This window comes from Salvelinus namaycush, chromosome 34, assembly GCF_016432855.1.
Source record: "Salvelinus namaycush isolate Seneca chromosome 34, SaNama_1.0, whole genome shotgun sequence".
Classification (NCBI taxonomy): domain Eukaryota; kingdom Metazoa; phylum Chordata; class Actinopteri; order Salmoniformes; family Salmonidae; genus Salvelinus; species Salvelinus namaycush.
In genome coordinates, this window is record NC_052340.1 from 13,176,269 (window position 1) to 13,195,494 (window position 19,226).

Below are 19,226 nucleotides of genomic sequence, written 5' to 3' on the forward strand. Positions count from 1 at the left end.
AGCCAAAAGGAGAGAATCAACAGATTGGTGTGAAGGTAGTTATCAGATTCTCCTCCATTTCCTAATTATGCTCCATCCCAAAGCAGCCAAAAGGAGAGAATCAACAGATTGGTGTGAAGGTAGTTATCAGATTCCACCATGTTTTGCGGGGTAAGACAGGGAGGAGGAGGAGGGGTGGAAGGGATGGCGAGCGAGAGCTCTAATGAAGATGGGATAAAACAGCAGTAGTGTGACGGTGGCAGGGGAGTGCTAGAGTAACAGCACACCAGCTCCTGTGTTATAAAGGATACATTAAGTGGAGCGCATGCTGTGTGATTACTGGCCATATAGGACCAGTGTTGATGACCGAATAAATCAAATCAAATGTTATTGGTCACATACACATATTTAGCAGATGTTATTGCAGGTGTAGCGAAATGTATTAAATAAATGTTTTTTCCTCATAATTCTACACACAATACCCCATAATGAAAAAGCAAAAACAGGTTTTAGAAATTTTAGCAAATGTACAAATCTTTTTAAAATGAAATACCTTATTTACGTAAGTATTCAGAACCTTTGCTATGAGACTCAAAATTGAACTCAGGTGCATCCTGTTTCCATTGATCATCCTTCCACTGATGTTTCTACAACTTGATTGAAGTCCACCTGTGGTAAATTTCATTGATTGGACATGATTTGGAAAGGCACACACCTGTCTATATAAGGTCCCACAGTTCACAGTGCATGTCAGAGCAAAAACCAAGTCATGGGATTGAAGGAATTGTCAGTAGAGCTCCGAGACAGGATTGTGTCGAGGCACAGATCTGGGAAAGGGTACCAAAACATTTCTGCAGCATTGAAGGTCCCCAAGAACACAGTGGCCTCAATCATTCTTAAATCAAAGAAGTTTGGAACCACCCAGACTCTATGTAGAGTTGGCCACCCGACCAAACTGAGCAATCAAGGGAGAAGGGCCTTGGTGAGGGAGGTGACCAAGAACCTGATGGTCACTTTGACAGAGCTCCAGAGTTCCTCTGTGGAGATGGGAGAACCTTCCAGAAGGACAACCATCTCTGCAGCACTCCACCAAATCAGGCCTTTATGGTAGTGGCCAGACGGAAGCCACTTCTCAGTAAAAGGCACATGACAACCCGCTTGGAGTTTTCCAAAAGGCACCTAAAGGACTCAGACCATGAGAAACAAGATTATCTGGTCTGATGAAACCAAGATTGAACTTTTTGTCCTGAATTCCAGGCATCACGTCTGGAGGAAACCTGACACCATCCCTAGGGTGAAGCATGGTGGTGGCAGCATCAGGGGATGTTTTTCAGCGTCATGGACTAGGAGACTAGTCAGGATCGAGGGAAAGATGAACGGAGCAAAGTACAGAGAGATCCTTGATGAAAACCTGCTCCAGAGTGCCCAGGACATCAGACTGGGGCGAAGGTTCACCTTCCAACAGGACAACAACCCTAAGCACACAGCCAAGACAACACAGGAGTTGTTTCGAGGACTTTGAATGTCAAGTCTTTGAATGTCCTTGAGTGGCACAGCCAGAGCCCGGAATTGACGCTCCCCATCCAACCTGACAGAGCTTGAGCGGATATTTTTGAGGAGGAAGAAAGAGAGGGAAAATATTGGTATTACTTGGCATTTACTTTAAGCTATCGTATAAGTAAGAGTTTTGACAAGTCAAATTCTCCCAAGGAGTACGATACCAACATTCAGAAGCAGTGATTGAGCATGTTTCAAAGTGGAACCAGGAGATTTATTTGGGGGAGAATAGCTCTCATTCTCAACAGCTGTTTGGAGATATTATAATTGCGTTCGTCCGACTGATCGCTTTACGGCTGATAGAACTATCAGAGAGACAGCCAACTAACTCTCGCTATCAGTGCCTGGGCAGGCACACACAAACAACAACATCTTCTCTGGCGTGGAAAATGCGTCTGTGTCCCTGAGGCGCTGTCTGGTGAAACTTTTATGCGACAGTTTCATGTCTTTCTGGGTGCTGCTGAATTATGCTAATAGATGCTAATGTCCTGGGCGCCTCCTCAACAGGAGGATTGTCAGCAGTACCAGGAGGCATTCAGGAAAAGCATCTATTAGCGGTGCCTCAGAGATCAGACAATTTGTCTGGGATTTGAAGAGTAATTTCAGTGTGACGTGATGGAGCTGGCTGTCTATCAAGGGTTGTCGTTCTTTGTGAAAAACGACCCTCAGATACGTGTGTGTACTCTTACTACTTTACTGTGCTCTCGCTGTGTCTATCTGTCTCTGTCTGTCTCTCTCTCTATCTGTCTCTGTCTGTCTCTCTCTGTCTATCTGTCTCTGTCTCTGGCTGTCTCTCTATCTGTCTCTGTCTGTCTCTCTGTATCTGTCTCTCTCTCTCTGTCTATCTGTCTCTGTCTCTGGCTGTCTCTCTATCTGTCTCTGTCTGTCTCTCTGTGTCTATCTGTCTCTGTCTCTGGCTGTCTCTATCTGTCTCTGTCTGTCTCTCTCTCTCTGTCTATCTGTCTCTGGCTGTCTCTCTATCTGTCTCTGTCTGTCTCTCCCTCTCTCTGTCTCTTGCTGTCTCTCTATCTGTCTCTATCTGTCTCTCTCTCTCTGTCTCTGTCTGTCTCTCTCTCTTTGTCTATCTGTCTCTGTCTGTCTCTCTATCTGTCTCTGTCTGTCTTTCTCTCTGTCTATCTGTCTCTGTCTGTCTCTCTATCTGTCTCTCTATCTGTCTCTGTCTGTCTCTCTCTCTCTGTCTATCTGTCTCTGTCTCTGTCTGTCTCTCTGTCTCTGTCTGTCTGTCTCTCTCTCTCTCTGTCTGTCTTTCTCTCTGTCTCTCTCTCTGTCTCTCTCTCTGTCTATCTGTCTCTGTCTGTCTCTCTGTCTGTCTATGTCTCTGTCTCTCTGTCTATGTGTCTCTGTCTCTATCTGTCTCTATCTGTCTCTCTCTGTCTCTCTCTGTCTCTCTGTCTGTCTGTCTGTCTGTCTGTCTGTCTGTCTGTCTGTCTGTCTGTCTGTCTGTCTGTCTGTCTGTCTGTCTGTCTGTCTGTCTGTCTGTCTGTCTGTCTGTCTGTCTGTCTGTCTGTCTGTGTCTGTCTCTCGCTCTCTCTGTCTCTCATGTACACACACACACAATGGTTTTTGCACCAAGGCTAATTGCTTTCGAATTTACGTAGCTACTGTAGCTATGGCAACACGGATATGTCGTTATAAAATAGTTTCAAAATCATTTTAGACATCATGTTGAACGACCATATTGGCTTCACAGATTATTAGATAATAATCATGTTCAAGACAGAATGCTCTTTGTTTGAGAAAAATATTGTTCCAGTATTGCCAGAACTTTACAAGCCTATGGTTGGGGCATTGAGTTGTGTTTGCGTGCTTGCAAGCATGTTTTCATATTTGTCACTAAGGCATAGGCTTGCCTTACGTCTTCCTAAACATCTTCCATCTTCCTTAGTGTGGTGAACCAGTTTGCCACTGAACCGCTCCCGCCGGCTGCCCCTGCAGCCTCACCCACGTCACAGATGACTCAGCCATAAACATTGACTGGCTGATAAACTGGATAAATGGGCCAGGCCCAATTATCAACCTTTACAGGCCTGCTGATCTCACTGGTCATGCTCCAGGCCCACTGTTACACCTCTGTCCAATGTGGTGGCCCCGTGGTGCTAGTCTCAGACCTGAATAAACTTGGCCAGGTGTTGTAGCACCAGGACTAACTGAGAGTTCCTCCAGGTCGTACTATAATGGTGCCAGAGGAGATGGCTGCCGTTTTACAATCCCCTAACCAATTGTGCATTTTTGTGTCTTTTAAATAAAGGTGAAATAAAAATAAATAAATAACAAATGAAGTGCTTTGAATGGATGGTTATGGCTCACATCAACACTATTATCCCAGAAACCCTAGACCCACTACAACACCATCATCAAGTTTGCCGATGACAACAGTGGAAGGCCTGATCACCGACAACAATGAGACAGCCTATAAAGAGGAATTCAAAGACCTGGCCTTGTGGTGCCAGGACAACAACCTCAACGTGATCAAGATAAAGGAGATGATTGTGGACTACAGTTGCACCATCGAGAGCATCCTGACTGGTTGCATCACTGCCTGGTATGGCAACTGCTCAGCCTCTGACCGCAAGGTGTAACTCTGTGTTGTTGTCTGTTCACACTGCTATGCTTTATCTTGGCCAGGTCGCAGTTGTAAATGAGAACTTGTTCTCAACTAGCCTACCTGGTAAAGGTGTGGGGGGGGGGGGGGGGGGGGGGGGGGGGGGGAGGCACTACAGAAGGTAGTGCGTACGGCCCAGTATATCACTGGGGCCAAGCTTCCTGCCATTCAGGACTTCCAGGTGGTGTCAGAGGAAGGTCCTAAAAATTGTCAAAGACTCCAGCCACCCTAGTCATAGACTGTTTTCTCTGCTACCGCACGGCAAGCGATACCGCAGCGCCAAGTCTAGGTTCAAAAGACTTCTTAACAGCTTCTACCCCCAAGCCATAAGACTCCTGAACAAGCTAATCAAATGGCTACCCGAACTATTTGCATTGTCCCCCCCCCCCCCCCCCCCCCCCCCCTTAACGCTGCTGCTACTCTGTTTATTATCTATGCATAGTCACTTTAACTCTACCTACATGTACATATTACCTCAATTACCTCGACTAACCGGTGACCCCGCACATTGACTCTATACTGGTACCCCCTGTATATAGCCTCGCTATTGTTATTTTACTGCTGCTCTCTAATTACTTATAACTTTTATTTTTTATTTATCTGTTTTTTACTTAACACTTATTTTTCTTAAAACTGCATTTTTGGTTAAGGGCTTGTAAGTAAGCATTTCACTGTAAGGTCTACACCGGTTGTAATCAGCATTTCACTGTAAGGTCTTCACCGGTTGTAATCAGCATTTCACTGTAAGGTCTTCACCGGTTGTAATCAGCATTTCACTGTAAGGTCTTCACCGGTTGTAATCAGCATTTCACTGTAAGGTCTTCACCGGTTGTAATCGGCATTTCACTGTAAGGTCTTCACCGGTTGTAATCAGCATTTCACTGTAAGGTCTTCACCGGTTGTAATCGGCATTTCACTGTAAGGTCTACACCAGTTGTAATCAGCATTTCACTGTAAGGTCTACACCGGTTGTAATCAGCATTTCACTGTAAGGTCTTCACCGGTTGTAATCAGCATTTCACTGTAAGGTCTACACCGGTTGTAATCAGCATTTCACTGTAAGGTCTACACCGGTTGTAATCAGCATTTCACTGTAAGGTCTTCACCGGTTGTAATCAGCATTTCACTGTAAGGTCTACACCGGTTGTAATCAGCATTTCACTGTAAGGTCTTCACCGGTTGTAATCGGCATTTCACTGTAAGGTCTACACCAGTTGTAATCAGCATTTCACTGTAAGGTCTACACCGGTTGTAATCAGCATTTCACTGTAAGGTCTTCACCGGTTGTAATCAGCATTTCACTGTAAGGTCTACACCGGTTGTAATCAGCATTTCACTGTAAGGTCTACACCGGTTGTAATCAGCATTTCACTGTAAGGTCTTCACCGGTTGTAATCAGCATTTCACTGTAAGGTCTTCACCGGTTGTAATCAGCATTTCACTGTAAGGTCTACACCGGTTGTAATCAGCATTTCACTGTAAGGTCTACACCGGTTGTAATCAGCATTTCACTGTAAGGTCTACACCGGTTGTAATCAGCATTTCACTGTAAGGTCTACACCGGTTGTAATCAGCATTTCACTGTAAGGTCTTCACCGGTTGTAATCAGCATTTCACTGTAAGGTCTACACCGGTTGTAATCAGCATTTCACTGTAAGGTCTACACCGGTTGTAATCAGCATTTCACTGTAAGGTCTTCACCGGTTGTAATCAGCATTTCACTGTAAGGTCTACACCGGTTGTAATCAGCATTTCACTGTAAGGTCTACACCGGTTGTAATCAGCATTTCACTGTAAGGTCTACACCGGTTGTAATCAGCATTTCACTGTAAGGTCTACACCGGTTGTAATCAGCATTTCACTGTAAGGTCTTCACCGGTTGTAATCAGCATTTCACTGTAAGGTCTTCACCGGTTGTAATCAGCATTTCACTGTAAGGTCTTCACCGGTTGTAATCAGCATTTCACTGTAAGGTCTTCACCGGTTGTAATCAGCATTTCACTGTAAGGTCTACACCGGTTGTAATCAGCATTTCACTGTAAGGTCTTCACCGGTTGTAATCGGCGCATGTGACAAATAACATTTTATTTGATTATCAAATTTTACCAATCCTGACTCCATATATTGTACATTTAAACTTTATTACCGCTATACCCTACACACTTTCACTTTCATTTATCTCTATGCCATCTATAATTCAGTTGTTTTACTGAATGAATAAATCACTCAGTAAGAGTGAGCTTGTTCATTTTGTTTGCCGTGGTAGTTCTGCTTGGAGACAGCTCTGTCGCTTCTACTTGTCACGTTCCTGACCTGTTTTCTGTTAGTTTTTGTATGTGTTAGTTGGTCAGGACGTGAGTTTGGGTGGGCAGTCTATGTTTTCTGTTTCTATGTTGGTTTAGGGTGACCTGATATGGCTCTCAATTAGAGGCAGGTGGTTTTCATTTCCTCTGATTGAGAGCCATATTAAGGTAGGTGTTTTCACACTGTTTGTTTGTGGGTGATTGTCGCTGTGTCTGTGTTTATTGCACCACACGGTACTGTCTCGTCTCGTTCGTTCGTTCGTTCTTTCCTGTTCATGCGTGCTTCGTTATATGTAGTTTGCATGTTCAGGTCAGTCTACGTTGTTTGTTTGTTATTTTGTAAATATTCAAGTATAGTTCGTGTCAGTGTTCGTCGTGTCTAATAAATTCATTATGTCTACATACCTCGCTGCGTGTTGGTCTGATCCATGCTCCTCCTCATCCGAGGAGGAGGAATATGACGACGATCGTTACACTACTCCTGAGCAATTCCATTATAAATTGTGTTTGCGTATGTGTGTGAGGGCTGGAGAATGGCCAGTATCTCATCCCACTTCTTCCACCACCTCAAATTAATGATGCCAGTTGCTTAATGGAGCACTATATTCTTTCAATAGTATTGATAGTATCCTTATTGGCTTCAATTAGCAAGTTGATATTTTTGCTCCAAAATATCTTTAGATCTTTTTTGTTCGTGGCCCATGTGGGAATACACAGTACAGTTGAAGTCGGAAGTTAACATACACTTAGGTTGGAGTCATTAAAACTTGTTTTTCAACCACTCCACAAATTTCTCGTGAACAAACTACAGTTTTGGCAAGTCGGTTAGGACATTTTTTCAAACAATTGTTTACAGACAGATTATTTCACTTATAATTCAGAAGTTTACATACACTAAGTTGACTGTGCCTTATTACAGAGGAGGAACTGCTTGATGCAATTGGGGCCTTTAAGGATGGGAAAACTCCAGGGCTGGATGGCATACCAGTGGAAGTATACAAAACTTTTTTTGATATACTCAAAGGACCATTATTAGCTTGTTTTAACCACTCCTATATAAATGGTAGATTATCAGACACGCAACAAGAAGGTCTGATATCGTTATTACTGAAACAGGACCCAAGTGGTATATATAAAGATCCAGTCCAATTAAAAAATTGGAGACCTCTTACACTTCAGTGTTGTGATGCAAAAATCCTAGCAAAATGCTTGGCGCATAGAATAAAAAAAGTTTTGTCAGATATTATTCATCCTAATCAGACAGGTTTTTTACATGGACGATACATTGGAGATAATATAAGGCAAGTACTGGAAACAATAGAACACTATGAAATATCGGGGACACCAGGTCTGGTTTTCATAGCTGATTTTGAAAAGGCTTTTGATAAAGTACGACTGGAGTTTATATATAAATGCCTAGAATATTTCAATTTTGGGGAATCTCTTATAAAATGGGTTAAAATTATGTATAGTAACCCTAGGTGTAAAATAGTAAATAATGGCTACATCTCAGAAAGTTTTAAACTATCTAGAGGAGTAAAACAAGGTTGTCCACTATCGGCATATCTATTTATTATTGCCATCGAAATGTTAGCTGTTAAAATTAGATCAAACATTAATATTAATGGATTAGAAATCCGTGGCTTAAAAACTAAGGTGTCATTGTACGCTGATGATTCATGTTTTCTTTTAAAACCACAACTAGAGTCTCTCCACGGCCTCATAGAGGATCTAGATACCTTTGCTATCCTCTCTGGATTAAAACCAAATTATGATAAATGTACCATATTACGTATTGGATCACTAAAAAATACACATTTTATATTGCCATGTAGTTTACCAATTAAATGGTCTGACGGAGATGTGGACATACTCGGTATAAAAATCCCAAAAGAAAGAAATGATCTCACTCCAATAAATTTTTATAGAAAGTTAGCAAAAATAGATAAGATCTTGCTACCATGGAAAGGAAAATACTTGTCTATTTGTGGAAAAATCACCCTGATTAACTCTCTAGTAATATCACAGTTTACCTATTTGCTTATGGTTTTGCCTACACCTAGTGACCTGCTTTTTAAATTATATGAACAAAAAATATTCCATTTTATTTGGAACGGCACGCCAGATAAAATTAAAAGGGCCTATTTATATAACGAATATGAATTCGGAGGGCAGAAATTATTAAATATTAAAGCATTAGACCTCTCACTAAAGGCATCAGTCATACAAAAGTTATACTTAAATCCAAACTGGTTCTCTAGTAAATTGGTACGAATGTCTCATCCTATGTTCAAGAAGGGCCTCTTTCCCTTTATTCAGATTACACCTGCTCACTTTCGGTTGTTTGAAAAGGAAATAATCTCCAAAATATCCTTATTTTTTAAACAAGCCTTAGAAAGTTGGTTGCAATTTCAGTTTAATCCACCTGAAAGGACGGAACAAATAGTACAACAAATATTGTGGTTAAATTCAAATATAGTAATTGATAAAAAAACTGTATTTATCGAAGAAATGTTTAAAAAAGGTATAATTTTTGTGAATGATATCATAAATAGGACTGGTGGAGTTATGTCACACATGCAGCTAACACAGACATATGGAAATGTCTGCTCTACCCAAAATTACAACCAATTAATTGCAGCATTACCACAAAAATGGAAGAGGCAAGTAGAAGGGGAAAAAAGTAAGGAACTTGTATGTCGGCCCTGTATTAAAGAACATAAATGGTTAAAGAAAAGTGTGATAAATAAAAACATATACCAATTTCATTTAAGGACCAAAAAACTGACAGCTGTGCCATATAAATTGCAAAATAGTTGGGAAGAGATTTTCGATGTACCCATTCCATGGCACATGGTTTATGAATTGATACGCAAAACAACGCCGGATTCAAAACTTCGAATTTTTCAATTTAAATTACTGTACAAAATTCTTGCAACTAATAGAATGTTATATATATGGGGTATACAATCTTCCCAGCTCTGCAGATTCTGTTGTGAGGAGGCAGAGTCATTAGATCATTTATTTTGGTATTGTCCATATGTAGCTCGTTTTTGGTCACAGGTCCAGGAATGGCTGAAGAATTGCAACATTTGCCTAGAACTAACGCTACAGATAGCAATACTGGGGGATTTGAAAAGCCATAGTCAATCAATCAATAATATAATAATTATTTTAGCAAAAATGTTTATTTTTAATTTACAATCTGTAGAAGCTATGAGAATAGGAAGGTTCAAATCTTTTGTGAAGCATCACAGCACAGTTGAAAAATATATGGCAAATAAAAATCCGAAATGGATGATGTTGGAAGATAGATGGGAAGGGTTGAGTGGAACTGAAGGGTGGGACTAATAACAAGATAAACAATGTAGGGCATACGGGATCTGTGAAATGTGAATAGGTGCGGAGCTTTTGTGAAATAGCACAGTTACAAGTGGAAATAAAATTGGATGGACAACAGAAATAGAGGAAGGACTAAGAACAAACAAGAGAGAACTATTATAAAGTAGTCTGTGTCTGTAAAATAGGTATAAGATGTATAAATTGAAGGTAAAAGCAGAAGTGTTTATTAGTTTACTCCAATTGGGGGAGCGGTGGTAGGGTTGCGGGGAATAATAATAAAGGTATATTCTTTAAAAAAGTATGTATGTCTATATAGGTATGTGTATGTATATATGTATATATGTATGCATGCGTGTATGGATATATATATTTACCCCAAAAAATATGGGGGATTGGAAATGATGCAGACAATTACATTGGAAGCAACATTCTTTCCGCAATATTAAGCTGATCCACCCCAAAAAAAAAAAAGAAAAAAAAAAAAAGAAAAGTTGACTGTGCCTTTCAGCAGCTTGGAAAATTCCAGAAAACGATGTCATGGCTTTAGAAGCTTCTGATAGGCTAACTGACATAATTTGAGTCAATTGGAGGTGTACCTGTGGATGTATTTCAAGGCCTACCTTCAAACTCAGTGCCTCTTTGCTTGACATCATGGGAAAATCAAAAGAAATCAGCCAAGACCGCAGAAAAAAATGGAGACCTCCACAAATCTGATTTATCCTTGGAAGCAATTTCCAAACGCCTGAAGGTACCACGTTCATCTGTACAAACAATAGTACCCAAGTATAAACACCATGGGACCACGCAGCCGTCATACCGCTTAGGAAGGAGAAGCGTTCTGTTTCCTAGAGATGAACGTACTTTGGTGCGAACGTGCAAATCAATCCCAGAACAACAGCAAAAGACCTTGTGAAGATGCTGGAGGAAACAGGTACAAAAGTATCTATATCCACAGTAAAACGAGTCCTATATCGACATAACCTGAAAGGCCACTCAGCAAGGAAGAAGCCACTGCTCCAAAACCGCCATAGAAAAGCCAGACTACAGTTTGCAACTGAACATGGGCACAAAAATTTTACTTTTTGGAGAAATGTCCTCTGGTCTGATGAAACAAAAATATTAACTGTTTGGCCATAATGGCCATCGTTATGTTTGGAGGAAAAAGGGGGATGCTTGTAAGCCGAAGAACACCATCCCAACCGTGAAGCATGGGGGTGGCAGCATCATGTTGTGGAGGTGCTTTGCTGCAGGAGGGACTGGTGCACTTCACATAACAGATGGCATCATGAGGAAGGACAATTATGTGGATATATTGAAGCAACATCTCAAGACATCAGTCAGGAAGTTCAAGCTTGGTCGCAAATGGGTCTTCCAAATGGACAATGACCCCAAGCATACTTCCAAAGTTGTGGCAAAATGACTTAAGGACAACGAAGTCAAGGTATTGGAGTGGCCATCACAAGGCCCTGACCTCAATCCTATAGAAAATTTGTGGACAGATCTGAAAAAGCGTATGCGAGCATGGTGGCCTACAAACCTGACTCAGTTACATCAGCTCTGTCAGGAGGAATGGGCCAAAATTCACCCAACTTATTGTGGGAAGCGTGTGGAAGGCTACCCAAACCGTTTGACCCAAGTTAAACAATTTAAAGGCAATGCTACCAAATACTCGTTGAGTGTATGTAAACTTCTGACCCACTGAGAATGTGATGAAAGAAATAAAAGCTGAAATAAATCATTCTCTCTACTATTATTCTGACATTTTACATTCTTAAAATAAAGTGGTGATCCTAACTGACCTAAGACAGTACATTTTTACTAGGATTAAATGTCAGGAATTGTGAAAAACTGAGTTTAAATGTATTTCACTAAGGTGTATGTAAACTTCCGACTTCAACTGTAGTTACAGTGCTTGTTGCGTATGTTGGTTGTTATTGTTCTGTGCCTCTGTGAGCTATTAGATGTGCTAATTCACACTGTCAACCCTGTCCCTGTATAGGCAGTGGTTGCCTATCAAGAGAAGTAGGCGAGCCAATTGCACCAACAGCTTTGCCATTCATACACCCAGAGAAACTGATTCTAGTATGTTGGGTGTTTGCTATATGATGTCAGTTTCGTAGGCGACAGTTTTTGTGACACATTTCTATGCTATGTTGATACTGTGTTGTGTGTGGTGCCTTTAGCGATGTTAGCCTACATACTGTATCTAGAGGGAGGGTGGTGCTAGCCGTCAGAGAGACAGTTTTCCTAGTGTGTCTTGGTTGCGGTGGCTAGGTCTGTGGGCCGTGCTACAGCTGTGTGATCAGGTCAGCAGTCTCTCTGAGGGGTTGTGGAGTGGGCTGTTGGGCCACTGTGCTCTTCCTCTGTAGTGCTGTAAGTGTGTCTCATAGAGCCTCATGAGATAACACTTGAGAGAGTTTAGTGCTAATGAGCTGTGAGTCAGTCAAAGGGAGAGCAGGGCTGTTAATGATGCACACACACACACACACACACACACACACACACACACACACACACACACACACACACACACACACACACACACACACACACACACACACACACACACACACACACACACACACACACACACACACACACACACACACACACACACACTTGGAGATTCTACATGAGTATCATCAGCATGCTGTGCACACACACTCTTTCCTTTGCTAATAGGAACGGAGTGACACACACGTTTAAACTGTGTGGCTGCCTGGGGTGGCAGATAAATGGCGATTCTAAGATTCTGTGGTGGGAAGCAAGATTATTGACTCATGTAAGAACCGTCTGTCACACTAAACAAAGGCAAGGGTCGTATTCATTAACGGGACACTGTGACAAAACTTTTTGCAACGGAAACAAAAAGTGTTTCTTTTTGGACAAATTCAGGTAGTCTCTCCTTGTTTCAGTCCGTTTTCCATTAGGTGCCTTATGACCAGGGTTGGGTAGGTTACTTTGTAAATGTAATCTGTTACAGTTGCTAGTTACCTGTCCAAAATTGTAATCAGTAACGTAACTTTTGGACAACCCAAACTCAGTAATGTAATCTGATAACACTACTTTTAGATTACTTTATTTTTTATTTCTTAAGAGGCATTAGAGGAAGACAAAAATGTAGGTTACCAATTGAATGACATCTATTGCAGGATAAATCAATGTCAAAGTTTACATAGCTGGCCATATGTGGAAGTTACATTTTACTTTATTGGTTGATTATGTAGGCTTCTTCTAACCCATCGTTTTCTACTAGATATAATAATACGATTTAAATTATATCTTTTACATTAAAAAACGAAGTCTATCACAATTCCAGTCATTTCAATAAATGTTTTACCCCTTGAGCTTCAAGAATAGGACTTGTACATATGGACATATAGATTAGCCAAATTGTTTTACCTGAGCATGAAATTAAGGACTTATTAGCCAGCCCTATGATTTTGTTCTTAAAGGAGGACTGATTAGGCTCATTGATTCGAGTTGAAAAATAAATGCTGTGTTCATGGAATGGCATGCTTTGATCAATATTACAGTTTTTTTCAATTGCTAACATGCATTGGTCAAAACTGAACTCACATTGTCAAAACTCTTCACACAGTCAGCGAAACAGAAGTGTATGTGGACCAAACTGTGAATCATTTTTCATTGCTTTCACACAAAATGCATTCAATGACCACATTCTCCGAAATCCATGAACTCTTTTCTCATTCATACTCCACCACCTGCAAAACTATATATTTGCAGCACATGTTTTCAAATGCCAAAACTGTTAACACATTAAAAAACAGAATGATGGCAAATGTCGTGCATTTCTGCAGCAACCAGATTGAAACATATAGAAAATCTCATCAGAATATTTAATCATTCCAAACACAGCTGATTGCAATTTCAGCTGAAAGCCTACCCAAGTGTCCTGTTTTTAGTCTCGTTACCAAACAGACCAAAGAGGACGGCTTCGGAATGATTTAGTTTGGAAACATGGATCAAGGAAGACAGGTTGGGGGGGAAAGAAGAGTGGCAGGGAGAGGGAGAATGCGTGGAGGACAAAGGAGAGGAAGACCAAGAGCGGTGGTCTCTGATGAGATAAGGGCCACAATTATTGACCATGTTGTAAACCATGGTCTCTCTGAGAGAGGCCGGTTTAAGGGTGCAACCAAATCTGCAGCGTTCAACAGTTGCATCAATAGTACGAATTTTCCGGCAAAACAACAGGTGAGATGTGCATCCTTCAATGATAATTTAACTACATATTACAGTACATTACAGTATGTTCACATTTTTACATGTACTGACATTTTGAAATATATTGACTGTTTTGTGTTTTTCAGTAGGATCCAAAGGTTGCCTCCCACAGGAGGGAGAGGCAGAATATTATCAGATGCACCGGACATTGCCATTGTTGACATGGTAATTAGCAACAATGCAATAAAACTGCGGGAAATTCGGGACAGATTGCTGGCAGACATGATCACTTTTGGGAATGTGAATACGGTCAGCACAACGACAATTGCCAGAGTCCCAGAGGAAGATTAAATAAGGATGAAGCTGTAGGGTACACTGTACCCTTTGAGAGAAACGGTGAACGTGTGAAAGATCTCCGGTATCAATATGTCTGTTCAATAACCAAACGGTACATACACAGCTATGCATAATGTAAAGTACTGTGAATTTACTGTATTTTAGAGAGTAATGGAGATGGAAGCCAGGCAAACTGCACGTACATTCATATTTGAGGATGAAGCTGGATTCAACCTGGCAAAAACACGCCGCAGGGAAAGAAATGTGATTGGACAGAGAGCAACCGTGGATGTCCCAGGCCAGAGAGGAGCTAACATCACAATGTGTGCAGCACTGTTCAGTGAATGAAATGCAGGAGAGAGAGATAACTGAACCCTCAATGTACTGTACAGTAATGGTAATTATACTATACATGTTGTTTTTTTTGTAATTATTACTGCAGCCCTGGAATTTCTGGAATTCGTTTTGTTTCTACTTTTTATTTTTCACAACTAAATTACTATATGCGAAGATATAGAAAAAAGAAAGGCTATTGAAGCAAATGTCTGATTCATTCTTGTTACATATACTTTAGTACAGTCAAAGTGAAAAGGTGTTATTCTTATTCTATAATGAAATACGGATTTATGTGAAAAAACATTCAAACTTCAAAGAGAAAAGTTCCTCTTTTATGTAGTGCTCCTTGTTAGTGTTTTTTTTAGATCAGTGTGTTATGAGTGACAATGTTATGCTTTCTGAGTGAGAATTGTTGCCAGTGTTATGGTCAATTAAGCTTATTTTGAGACATGAAGTGTTTTGGTGGTTTGAGTGAGTTTTGGAGGTGGGATGAACTGTTTGGCCCAGATGCATGTTAGTAATGAAGACCGTGTGAAGCGTTTTGAAGAAGTGGCTTCAGTATTGACCGATGCTTGCTAGCAATTTAAGAAAACTGTAAGTGATATCTGTATCGCCGTAGACTACACCACTGCTGTCACCACTGCTGTTTTTTTTCTCTCGCAAACATCTTTCTGAATGTAAAAGTAATCATCTATCTTTTCAAAAGTATCTTAATCTGATTACAATATGTTTGCTGGTAACGTAACAGATTACAGTTAACGTTTTTTTGTTTTTGTAATCTGTTACTCCACCACCCCTGCTAATGAATATGACCAACGTGTCCTGGACTGGAGTCAACATGGCATGCTTAGCTTAACCTTCTCTCACCTTCAAATGCTTTTGTCAGAGCTTTTTTTTCTCTTCAGACCTTCTTTATTCTCTCTACAAATCTGGTGAATTATTAATGGCATACAGCAGCATGAAAGAGACTGTCACGGTCCAGTCAAGTCATGTGTGCGTGAGGAACCTTGAGCCTCCGGTGATTGAGTATTTGTTTGTAACTGTGCATTAATGTATCTTTTGTTGTGGCCTTTACGTACAACAACAAAGCTAGAATGTGACAAGTGGACATATTGGCAACAGGCTTTAGCAAGTAGAGATAGTGAAAAGCAAAGAAGACAAGAAAGAGGGAAAAGAACATGAAAGAAGAGAGATGAGACATGATATGTGGATGACCCAACAATATACACGTCAGCTACTACAGCGACTGAAATGACTGCAACACTTAGCAAAAAGTTGCAGTTAGTTTTAGAGTGGGTGGCAAGGAATAAGTTAGCCCTAAATATTTCTAAAACTCAAAGCATTGTATTTGGGACAAAACACTAAACCCTAAACCGCAACTACATTTTGTAATAAATAATGTGGAAATTGAGCAAGTTGAGATGACTAAACTGCTTGGAGTAACCCTAGATTGTAAACTGTCATGGTCAAAACATGTTGATACATTAGTAGCTAAGATGGGGAGAAGTCTGTCCATAATAAAGCGATGTTCTGCCTTTTTAACAGCACTATCAACAAGGCAGGTTCCACAAGCCCTAGTTTTGTCGCACCTTGACTACTGTTCAGTCATGTGGTCAGGTGTCACAAAAAAGGACTTAGGAAAATTGCAATTGGCTCAGAACAGGGCAGCACGGCTGGCCCTTGGATGTACACAGAGAGCTAATGTTAATAATATGCATGTCAATCTCTCCTGGCTCAAAGTGGAGGAGAGATTGTACTTGTATTTTTGAGAGGTATTGACATGGGAGGCACACATTACTACATAGAGCCATGACTACATGGAACTCTATTCCACATCAAGCAACTGATGCAAGCAGTAAAATTTGATTTAAGAAACAGATTAAAAAACACCTTATGGAACAGCGGGGACTGTGAAGCAACACAAACATAGGCACAGACACATTCATACACACACACACACACGATAACATATGCACTATACACACACATACACATGGATTTAGTACTGTAGATATGTGGTAGTGGTGGAGTAGGGGCCTGAGGGCACACAGTGTGTTGTGAAATCTGTGAATGTATTGTAATGTTTTAAAAATGGTATAAAATGCCTTAATTTTACTGGATCCCAGGAAGAGTAGCTGCTACCTTGGCAGCAGCTGATGGGGATCCATAATAAATACAAATACAAATAGAAGAAAGTGAGATTTGAGAGTTTAGGCTGGTAGTTCAGCACCTTGTGAACTATCCAAAGTTTAGACTGAGCCCCCTTACATGATATAAATATACAACTGCCGCATAACATTGCACTTCCTGCTACTGTTGGTTTTGCAGCCTAAGCAGGAAAAGTTGTAATAAAGATCCAGGTGTTAATAATGGACAAAGGTCCCGTGTGGCTCAGTTGGTAGAGCATGGCGCTTGCAACTCCAGGGTTGTGGGTTCATTCCCCACGGGGGGACCAGGATGAATATGTATGAACTTTCCAATTTGTAAGTCGCTCTGGATAAGAGCGTCTGCTAAATGACGTAGATGTAAAGGGAGAATCCTCTGAGCCAATGGTGATGGCCGTTACAGAATAGTGAGTATACAGGCTGTGTCTCGAATGACACCATATTCCCCATGCAGTGTACTACTTTTTATTTACCAGAAGTAGTGGTTGTAAAGGATGTAGTTAGTGGACAGTAAAGAGCTCTGGTCAAAAGGAGTGCACTATGGAGGAAAAGTTGTCATTTGAGATGCATCCATAATATACAGTGGTTTATGTACAACGAATATTGAGTCTGAAATTGTCGTTTTATTTCCCATGTCATCTACAGTCATTTTCCCTCTCCTCTTTGTGTTGTCAGTTTTTCACAGACCCCTGTGCCAGCAGCCCCTGTTTCCATGGCAACTGTAGCCGCAGTGGTGAGGGCGAGGCTTACACCTGCGAGTGCAGCGAGGGGTACAAGGGGGAGAAGTGTGAGCAAGCCACCTTGGACCTGCTGCCTGTCTCCAATTGGGACCCTGCCACACCCCCTGCCCCCGAACAGGCCACACCCGCCATGCCCACAACCGCCCCTCAGCCCTCCCAGCCAACCATGGTGTCCACTACAACGCAGGCCCCTCCCACGCTGCAGCCGTGGCAGCCTAAGGCTGGACAGAGACTCTTGGTGGTGCAGTGGGAGAAAGAACAGGTCAGAGATGAATGCTACCTGTACTATATTTGTCACAACAGACCAGCTGACCAGCTAGCTAGGTTCAGAGTTCACAGAACTTCTTTATTGTTTTATAAAATAATGACATTTAGCCTCTTGCTGCCTCATGCGTGTATTTTTGTGTGTATGTTTGTATGTATGTATGTGTGTGTGTGTGTGTGTGTGTGTGTGTGTGTGTGTGTGTGTGTGTGTGTGTGTGTGTGTGTGTGTGTGTGTGTGTGTGTGTGTGTGTGTGTGTGTTTCTGTGATTGTGTATGTGTGTCTCTGTGTGTCCATGCATGTGTGTGCATGTGTGTATGTTTCTGTGAGTGTGTATGTGTGTCTCTGTGTGTCCATGCATGTGTATGTATGTGTGTGTGAGTTTCTGTTCCAGGTGACAGAGGGACTGCATTGTGTGAGTCCTGAGCTGTGTGAGCTGACCTCTGGAACTCTGACTCTCACTCTAGAGGTGCCTGAGGAGACTGCCATCAAGTAAGAGTACTGGTACCTTCCTGTGTGTGTGTGCGTGTGTGTGTCTCTGTGTGTGTATATATGTTTGTGTGTGTGTGTTTACATAGTGCTCTCCCTCTCTCCCCTGTGTGCTCCAAATCTCCCTTTCCCTCTCTTCCTCTCACCCCTGTTTATCCTAACCTCTTCCTCTCTCCCCTGTTTATCCTAACCTCTCCCTCTCACCCCTGTTTATCCTAACCTCTTCCTCTCTCCCATGTTTATCCTAACCTCTTCCTCTCACCCCTGTTTATCCTAACCTCTTCCTCTCTCCCCTGTTTATCCTAACCTCTCCCTCTCTCTCCTGTTTATCCTAACCTCTCCCTCTCTCTCCTGTTTATCCTAACCTCTCCCTCTCTCTCCTGTTTATCCTAACCTCTCCCTCTCTCTCCTGTTTATCCTAACCTCTCCCTCTCTCTCCTGTTTATCCTAACCTTTCCCTCTCTCCCCTGTTTATCCTAACCTCTTCCTCTCACCCCTGTTTATCCTAACCTCTTCCTCTCTCCCCTGTTTATCCTAACCTCTCCCTCTCTCTCCTGTTTATCCTAACCTCTCCCTCTCTCTCCTGTTTATCCCAACCTCTCCCTCTCTCTCCTGTTTATCCTAACCTCTCCCTCTCCCCCCTGTTTATCCTAACCTCTCCCTCTCTCTCCTGTTTATCCTAACCTCTCCCTCTCCCCCCTGTTTATCCTAACCTCTCCCTCTCTCTCCTGTTTATCCTAATCTCTCCCTCTCTCCCCTGTTTATCCTAACCTCTCCCTCTCCCCCCTGTTTATCCTAACCTCTCCCTCTCTCCCCTGTTTATCCTAACCTCTCCCTCTCTCTCCTGTTTATCCTAACCTCTCCCTCTCTCTCCTGTTTATCCTAACCTCTCCCTCTCTCTCCTGTTTA

The 19,226-nt window shown here is 41.7% G+C and overlaps 1 protein-coding gene across 1 annotated transcript in view; it reads left to right on the forward strand.

Moving 5' to 3' along the window:
* LOC120029182 (delta and Notch-like epidermal growth factor-related receptor) overlaps positions 1-19,226 on the forward strand; it is an 87,375-nt gene that overhangs the window by 38,344 nt on the left and 29,805 nt on the right. The window contains exons 2-3 of the mRNA XM_038974478.1: positions 17,502-17,828; positions 18,223-18,320. Coding sequence (XP_038830406.1) covers positions 17,502-17,828; positions 18,223-18,320 — 425 coding nt within the window. The remainder of the gene's footprint in view (positions 1-17,501; positions 17,829-18,222; positions 18,321-19,226) is intronic.